General features: G+C 33.5%; 1 protein-coding gene across 1 annotated transcript; it reads right to left on the bottom strand.

Annotated features, from left to right (window-relative positions):
- Positions 1 to 2,689: 2,689 nt before the first annotated feature.
- Positions 2,690 to 6,449, bottom strand: LOC114383088 (transcription factor bHLH143-like). The gene is made up of 4 exons (XM_028342681.1): positions 6,291 to 6,449; positions 5,047 to 5,696; positions 4,776 to 4,929; positions 2,690 to 4,686 (listed from the first exon to the last, which is right to left on the bottom strand). Exon 4 carries the CDS (start codon positions 4,667 to 4,669, stop codon positions 3,533 to 3,535), a length of 1,137 nt encoding a protein of 378 aa, XP_028198482.1. The 5' UTR covers positions 4,670 to 4,686; positions 4,776 to 4,929; positions 5,047 to 5,696; positions 6,291 to 6,449; the 3' UTR covers positions 2,690 to 3,532.
- Between the last annotated feature and the right edge of the window lie 3,301 nt (positions 6,450 to 9,750).

Consider the following 9,750-nt stretch of genomic DNA (forward strand, 5'->3'; position numbering starts at 1 on the left):
ACTTAGAAGATGGAAACTACATCAGAAGATGGTTTGTCGAAGTTAGATGTTCCTCAAAGATATGAAGAGAAAAATATCGAAGGCATGTTATTTCGATCAAAAGTGCAAAAGCAATAACTAACGGTTTTCTAATGGAAAACACAAAGACATAGATGACAGAATTTAGGATAATTAGTTCAAATTAGACTATACACTTGTATAGATCTTGAAATTTGACTGTTGGATCAAAATAGGCTATAAATAAGAAGGCTAATGGACATTTTTCCTTGGTTGCGAAGATCACAAAAACCTCTATACCAACACCCTGCACAAGGAAAATGACTACCGATTACCATGACAATGTGTATATTCGAACCCATTTCTTAATGCAATTTACTGATCATGTAATTTCTTTCTTTGATTGATTTACATTTTGTTCAATCTTTTCTTCTTACATTTCTTCTTCAAACTTTATATTTTTTTCGATCTTCATTTTTTTTAAACTCTAAACTAATTTACTTGTTGTTCTTTACTTTTATCATTTGATCTCAATTTACATTTCAAAAGCACTTTACATTTTTGTCATTTTATCTTTTATCTTTGATTGCATTTCAAATGGATTTACCTTCAAAGCAGTTTACTTTGCAAGTCATTCTCTTTTTTTGCATTTTAACTTTTTACCACTCAAATTGATATAGCTTTTACTCGTTTTGAAAACATATTTATTACAAACTATAAACTCATTCAAAAAGTACTTTTATAACTATATTCGAAATAAGTATATTTTTGACTTATAATCTAAGCATTTCTTAATTACTAAAAACAACTCTAGTTACAAAGAAATAATAATCAAAATGACTATTTTTGAACATGATATAATAATATTTGATTATGTTAAAATCTCTTGTATATTTGACTAATTTTTCATAATTCCTTTAATTAAAAGTTACATCAACTATTAGTTTGAATAAAAAAAATAAAATTATAAATTTATTATACTAAATAAAATAAGTTATTTGTGATCGATAAAAATAAGTGTAAAAGCAATAACAAATTACATTTTGATTACTTAACAGATTTTCACGTTAAACACTTATCAAAGACTCAGTTACAAAAACTAATATCATGTGACGTGGAAAAGACATTAAAATAGTGGATTGATCTATTTATGTGTGTCCAAATGTGGGATACGAATTCCGTCAATGAAGACTTTGGATGCGGAAAGTACACTATTAGAATTTTGCAACAGTTAAACTATTTATTAATATATCCAGTGAAGTGAGTGCACAATAGTACATATAATAGATTTGTACACAAGAGGGTTAAGGAATTCTTACTCACGTATTTCCACTTGTGTCCACCAAATTATTGGTGTAATTAAATTGAAGAAAACGATAGAGCTGGAGAATCAGAATAGAGCATGTGATAAGTCATGTCTGCTCGATTTTTGTCTCTAAATATATATTCCCTTTCGTCATCTTGTTTTAGACTCTTATTCGATTCCTTAAGACACTAAACTTTCTATGGAGATGTTAGGTACAATTTGTAGCACGCCATCATTTTTATAGATTGCTATATATGTTCAAGCCAACCACATCTTTCACATAAACTAACTTCTTGTTCTATCCAGCTAAGGAAAACTATGCATTTTTTTTGTTTTCTAATTCAAACGAGACTCGCTTGAGGAACATAAACCTGCCCATCCATGGAACCCAGCACTGGAACTCTTAAATCAAGTCATTATTCTCGTCACTTTTAGAATATAATTAGCTTAAAATATGTTTGTGGTAGTTGCCAATATAACAATTTTTTTAGTCCATGTCATTTTTTTTGTTTGTATATAATACAAATGTAATACCAAAAGATCATTGGTGTAAATAATATTAGACTCAATTTTTTAAGTAATATCTCGAGTTTGAATGTTATAGATGAAAAAAAATAATTGAGAGGAGATCCCATCAAACATGACCAACTAGATTTTTCGATCAAGATTCATCATCAATAAAAGTTGATTAATACTCTAATAACATAGTAATAAAGAAAAAGAGAATACAAATGTAGTTGTTTTGTTTGTTTCTGCAAAATATAGTGGATTTATTGCCATATGTTATTAATAATTTTATGAGTGCTTATATAAGTAGCAGCCATTTTAATACCAAAAAAAAATTATTAGTGGTTAGTACACCAAAAGGCAATTCACTGACATTTTGTTTCACATAATGCAAATGTGAACTAAAAAATGTTTGACCAAAAGTATCCTAAAATAATAAAAGATTTCGAGTCCACCCTCTCTCTGTCCTCCACCCAGAAAAGAAAGGAAGGAAAACCCATGCTAGTAAGCTGCTCAAGCCTCAAGCAATGGCATGCTTTCTTTTGTACTGTAGAAAAATCAATGGACTTCAACAAAACACTGTTATAAGATTCTTTCTTTTGTTTGATACTTACCATGACTATTGACTACTCACCACAATCCCACCCGTGCCACCCTCTCTCTCTCTCTCTCTCTCTCTCTATTACACACACGTCACATGTATCTTCCTCATTAATAATTCAACGCTGTGGTCCCCTTGGACCCACCCCACCATCCATGGTTCAAGAGAGAACTTTTCATACTTAAAATATAAATTTTAATCAATCCACATACAAATCAATCAAATACTATCTCCATAAATACTCCTACTAATAATAATGGCATTTAAATATGAAGATAGAAGTTCTAAACAGCACATCACTTTCTCATATCATTAAATGCGTGCATGCGACGTAACTACATAGGCAAAAAGACAACAGTAGCACCAACCACATTAAATTACATCCGACCAAGATATCACCCTTCCCTTCTTCTGTAACAAGTCCATACACCCTCCAAGGGAAGGCCCATAATAACAATAGCACTAAAACACACGAAAATCAGTGTTTTCCCACAAGCGTGTTGTTACATTACTGTGCCATCCGTCAAGTATAAAAATGGACAAGGGCAGGGCCCCCCCTTTAGCCAAAGTTGTCACAATTTCTCTCTCTAAAGGGAAGGGTGCTTTAGCCCTGCTAGTGATCATTTCTACATCAGAGAAAAGGCAAACCCACAAAGGATTAAACACGACAGGGTTACAAAAAGAGGAAGTGAGGTTGGGGGCCCCATAACAGCCAAGAGGCGTGCACTCTCGTTTTTGGGTTACTTTTTTGGATAAACCAGTGGTCTTCTCATTCAAAAAAAAAAAAAATACAGCTCACACACCCCATGCCCGCGTTAGTGCTACTTTCTCTAACCCCCAAGACATGGACTAATCATTCATTTTTGTTTTTTCCTTTATTGCGGCATAATACCTCACCTCTTTCTTCACACACAAACTACTACCATTACTCAAAACCACCTGATTTCTCTATCTTCTTCCAACTTAATAATTGAAGGGCTTCAAGGGATTCATTTCACATTCATTCACACTCACCACTACCACAACACCCTTCATACCTATGTTTATTCTACAACCCAAAAACACAAAGATAACGTACTAAATAAGTGATAAAATTATGCTGATTTCCAATTATCCAAAACTTATATAGTAGCATCAAGTCCAAGTTCTATGGCCTTGAGTTTCAATGATTTCAAGCAACGAATGGCTTCATCAATAAGCTCAATTGGGTCCTTGTCCTTTCCACCAGGAACTATGCATTGCAGAATGCTCAGAACATCTTGAATCTTCTCCTTTCTCATCTTTTTATTGCCTGACAAGGAACCCATTTCACCTAACCCTCTACTACCGTTGCCACCACTGGAGCATTTTGATTCGGCATCATCTCCAACTTCGGAGAGTCTTTTCCCATTCAGAGAATTAGCAGTGTCCATGAACTGCATATCGCCGTCGTCATAAGCACCATCCCATAGTTTTCGCTTCTTTGTTTCTCCAACGGAGCTAGCAACTTCTTTGGCGGTTCCCCTATCCGGTTCTTCCTGGTTATCATCGTGTGTGGTCATTGTACTGGGTGAATGTCCTGTGCTAGTAACTTCATCATCATCATCATCCTCAGTGGAATAACCATCACTCTCAGAGTAAAGCAATGCATTGATTTCCTCGGTGTCCTCATGCATCTCGCTTTCAATGTCATCATCAGTTCTTTGATTTTCATCAACTTTATCGTTCAAAGTTGGTCCAAGTCCAACCACATGATTCACATCTCTCCTTAAATTAAGCAATTCATTCCCATTGTTCAAATTGTTGAAACCATGCAGCTTTGAATTCCAGGAAGCAAGAGGACCCCCAAACCTTGAACTATGAACAAGAGTTGTTTGATCACCCGTTTGATCAATAACCAGGAATTGCTTCTGAGGGAAACCCAGTTCCCCATTCGGCGCAATTTCCTCGCCTAAATCTTTCGCGTGGCCAGCAGGGAGTTTTTCCTTTGCATTGAAGTTACGAGCAGGCATAGTAAATCCCTGTCGAAAGCGAGGCAAACAATAAAACCAACCATGAGGTTCACCAGAATGTCCTAACTGCGAATCAGGCAGTGCAGAGGATGCATAAACTGGCATTGCCGCATTACTCGTGACCACGTTGGCACCCAGATTCATAGCTGCAGAAGTACCACTTTGCTTCCTGGCGCCAAAGGGTGCAGCAGCATCGAAAGAGCTCAAATTAGGAGATTGCCAATCAAAATGCAGCTCCGGAATCCAGGTTCTGCAATCTTCTCCCATTCAACCACAACAATCACCTAAAGATTTTCAAAGCACGCTGTGAATCAACAAATAACCACAAATGAAAGAAATGAATGAATGGAAAAATAAACAATGCAATATGTACCTGAAGAAAAACGATTCAAACACAAGTGCTATCTTTTACTATTGGTAACTCTTTCGCCAACAAGGAAAACAACTAAACCACCAGCTTAACCCAAAACGAACAAAGCAAAAAACTATTACGTGACAGGCTTGAGCAAATGACGGAAGTATTCAGCCTGAAAACACCCAAAACAAAAATCATCATCAGTTCATGCTTTCCTTAAAAGAACAAAAATTAAAAAATAAATAGAAGAAAGAATAACCACAGTTTCTTCAGTTCTAGGATAATATACCTGACAATCTGTGAGAGGTTGGAAGCATGCTATAACCCTAACTATTATGGTGGAGCTCCCTGCAGTTCCATTCTCATGTTTCAATGCCCGAAATCTGGTTTGACTCGCTGCTTGGCACACCATAACTACTTTTGCAACCCTTCAAAATGGAAGAACAACTATGTTCCCAGAGACAATGAATCTGAAGTCTGAACCCTCCAAATTGAGTAGTGAAACCGGTTATGAAAAAATTAACAATACACAAAACTAAGATACTAATTTGACTTGTCTACAGACACCCAAGGAGAAAAAGGCTAGAAACTAATGACAACTAAAATGTTTAAAGAGGCTAAGTTGAAAAGAAGAGGTTGAAACAAGCTGGGGGTGGGTTTCTTCAGCTGATCTGACGGACATAACAAGGAACAACAACAAAAAAATTGGATCCCATTGATTCAAGGCAAGGAAGAGATGAGTGAGATGATTGTAAAAGGTTTTTTGATCAAAAGGGACTTAAGAGTTACAGAATAACTTTGCAATACAGATTCAAGGAAATCACTTTGCGGTATACATCAACAGAGAGAGTAAGCCACCACCGCATGCTGCTGTATCCTTATTCACTAAAAGATGAAGCCACCAACACTACTCCTTCACCCAAAAACCCGTTCAACACCCTGCAATTGAATTCATACAATACAGATCTAACTATTAGCACAGATTAACACCTTTAAATTCAGCTCAAATCAGAACCAAATAAAAAAAAAAAGTAAGATCAAAACAGGAACGGAAAAAGTTTCAACTTTTTCATTTCCTTTTCTCCTTCCCTGAATCGTATTTTCGCAAAACAAAACCTTCAGAGCAGGGAAATTACTGAGATTCAGCTAATCTAGGATATAATTTTTCATTAGAAACATAAAAACAGAGACACCTTAAAAGTTGCAACGCTAAATAAGAAAAGGAACATACATACATACATATATACATACATAAAATTCAAGAGCGCCAAGCTCCAGAATGGAAACAAGAATTACCTAAAAAAAATACAATTTTTTTAAGGAAACAGATTTGCCCACGAGATCTAGTGCAATAAATGAGATTCAGGTGTGTGAATTGAAGCTCTCCAAAAATTAAGCAATTTATGCAAACATTAAATTATCCTATGGCTAACTAAGAACCAAATTTGGAAACAAAACAGACAAACACACACACACACACAGGAAGAGTAAGTAAAGAAAACATAAGATTCATGAAAAGGAACAAGAACTTACAAGGATGTGTGTGTCCAGAGAGAGAGAGAGAGAGAGGAAGAAGAGGGAAGCCGTTGAGAGAGGGAGCAAGCGTGACTTTGGTACAGTCAAAGTGGAAAGTGGAAACTGTGTTGTGTGTAACCAAGGCGAGAGATGAGGAGTTGAGTTATATAGAAAAATGCATTGAGACATTATACCCTTGATTCAAGTAGTAGTAGTAGATCAAAATAATAGTAATAATTTATATATTACTAATCATTAAATATAAAAAAAAACGCAGGATAAATATAATAAAGGATTAAATATGGTTTTTTTCGGGTAAGTGAGCGTTTTTTTTCTCCTTCTAAAGTTAATTTTTTTAATTTTAGTTTCTCAGTATTTATGTTTTGTCAATTTTGATTCTATAAAATATTTTACTTATTTTTTGTTCCAATAAATTTATATTTTTTTTAATATTAATTCTTGTAAGTATAAACTTGTATGGATTATAAATAAATAAAAAAACTAAAATTTTCAAGGGACTAAAATAAAAAAAAATACAAATTTATGGAGATAAAAATAAAAAAAAATCTTAAAACCAAAATTAAAAAAACATCAATCTACAAGAATTAAAATTAAAAAAATAACTTATAAAAGATAAAAATAAAAAATGCTACCTTACAAGAAAAAAAAACATATTTAAACATGTAATATAATAAATCAAAAGAAAAGGAAAAGGAAAGTTGAGAGTGTTGTGGAAGGTTGATTCATTTCATACGTGTCCGTGCGTGCGTGAGGGGTGAGGACGCAAGCTATTAAGTGCACAATCATGAACCACAGTAGTAGCCTAAACCTCAGGTTAAGTTAAAATGGATTATTATGTTATGTGTGTGTGTGGCCCCGTGGGTAATTCTATCACATGACCTTGTGGTGAATGAATTACTCACCCTCACCCACCACTCTTGACCTCGGGTTAGAACCTAACCACACGGTGTGGTTAAGTGTGGTTGGCTTGTCCCCGTTCCCCTGGACGAATCTACATCATGTGCATTGCTTATTACCCCAGGCTATGAAATGCTCATATATAACGCCAAATTCCTATTTTGTCCCTCTCAATCTTCATAATTATTCACCAGCTATATAGTCCCACCTCTGCACAAAACAATTTCTGTACGGTCATTTGAGGAAATCTGCAAATAGTTTTCCATCTTACAACGACAACAACCAACAGAAGAACATATTAGTACTAATATATTTTGGGTCTAACTAATTAATGTCCTTTAGATATTAATCAAGGAATTGAAAAAATTAGAGTAAAAAAATATCAAAAAAATTATAAAAAACATACTTTTACATATAAAAATATTTTTAACTAATGTCACGAGAACACGTATTAACATTTATCATATCTTTTAATTGTAAATGTAAATGTAAATGTCTATGATTCGTAGATCAGACAATTCTCCTCGTTAAGTGCTAGTGTGCTACCATGCATCCTTTGCTATTTTGGCAATCGCAAATCCAAATGTGATGCGAAGAGATTAAGAAAAACCAGATAATACTAGGTGGAAAAGCCTATGATGATTAATTTTCTTTTTTTTCAACTCAAATATGGAAGTACTAAAATTTAACAGTTTTGTTTAACATGCATGCTACTACACTGTTATTGTCATTGTTACAAGTTACTTTTCTTCAATCAATAGTGAACATTGTCTATATCACGCGTTTAGACTAATAAGCCAAGACTATATAGATTCTATTATGAAACTAGCCATTCGCAACTTGAGAGTCAAATTTTGTATCCTTTATTTACTAAGTACAGTTTCCATTATCACCGACTTCAACTTTTTTCACACTAATATCATTTATATAATAAATTTTATTTTTATAACAATTTTCATAAATTCACATTTTTCTTTATTTCTCTCATGATTATAAAAACAATTAATTTCTCTTTTTCAAATTATAATAGTCATTGTGTGATAGTTTGGACTATGATAAAGAGAAATTGTCCATAAACTACGTAGACTCAAACTATTCAATCCAGTTGGTTAATTTCCCTCTTCAAATGCAAAACTGTTCTCAGCTTAAACTTTACAATAACTTGATTACTTGAGTATTCTTGTTAATTTTATCATCTACTCCACTTTTGTTTCACGGTATCATTTAGGACTGTATATCAAATCAACAATTACCCTATACACTTCTATAATCCATTTAGCCATGTGGCACAGTGAATTCTCTATACACAGGTAAGCGCATGCTTGGTTTAACTTTTTTTCAGCAAAACAACTAATTATTTTTTAACATTTTCTTCAACACAATTACCAAAAAACAAATAATTATTAAAAAAAACTAACGTGGCACTTAATTTGTTTGCAAAACTTGAACTACATGCAGCATACTTAATTTGTATGAAAAATTTAATTAAGCTCAAAAGCAAACATATATAAACATAAAAAAATACTACAAATATACAATCATCGTGATAGATGGAAGAAGTAGAAGAATAGAAAGGGAAAAAATTTCAAAAATGAGAACATGAAAGGAGGTGATGAGGGGGGTTACAAGATGGAAAAGGTGTGCATCTAAATGTTTTCACATGAACATCAATAATTTGTAGCTTGACCGTTCAAAGCAGAAATTATAGAGGGACCCACCCATCAGCAAATAGTACATCATATCTCTCACACACTAATACTTTATTATATATATAAAAAATCTCACACTCACTCACACCACATGACGGTGTATTTCTCCTTATTAACCATGGATGGCCTAACTTTAGGGTTTGGGACTTTGGGTTAAAAGCTTAGTAGGCGTTGGTCCCGCCAAAGAGTACCATTATACTTTCCATTGATGTGATATATGGATGTGCCTAAACCATCAAAATAATCATCAACATGAGTTTGGCCAATGCGGGCTCTACAACTACCTGATTTAGTATAAGTTTGCGTAAGATTTGTTTCCTAATTAACAATCTTACTTACCTTCTAGTTGAAAATAATTACTTTTTTTAAAATTTAACCTGTGTCTAAACGTACACTAATACCCAAAAATACACTGTCATCTTATCAGTGTCCGTTTGTTTTAAAGTTGAATAAAGTATTTTAATTTTAACTAATCTTAAATCATTATTAGAATATGTGTATATATAAATTCCAATCATAAAATTTACTTTAAAATACGTGCACAATAATAAGAGAAATTAATTATTGTTTTAAAACAAAGGAACTCTATACTTCCAACCAAAAAAATAGGGACACTAGTGTGTTTGGATACTATAAGAAATCAATTTCGGGGTACAAAAATCATCATCGTAAATTTTGAAAAACAACAATGTGTTGTTTGAACTCCACCATGAAATTGGTCACAATTTTACTTCATCCTGCCGTCACCCAAAACACATACTAATACTTTGTTTGTTACCGTGAAAAGATGGAATAGAGTACTCCTTTCATTTTTATGAGAAAGGAAAAAAAAGTGTTGGACATGAATTTAT

This window comes from Glycine soja, chromosome 14, assembly GCF_004193775.1.
Source record: "Glycine soja cultivar W05 chromosome 14, ASM419377v2, whole genome shotgun sequence".
In the NCBI taxonomy this organism is placed as follows: Eukaryota; Viridiplantae; Streptophyta; class Magnoliopsida; order Fabales; family Fabaceae; genus Glycine; species Glycine soja.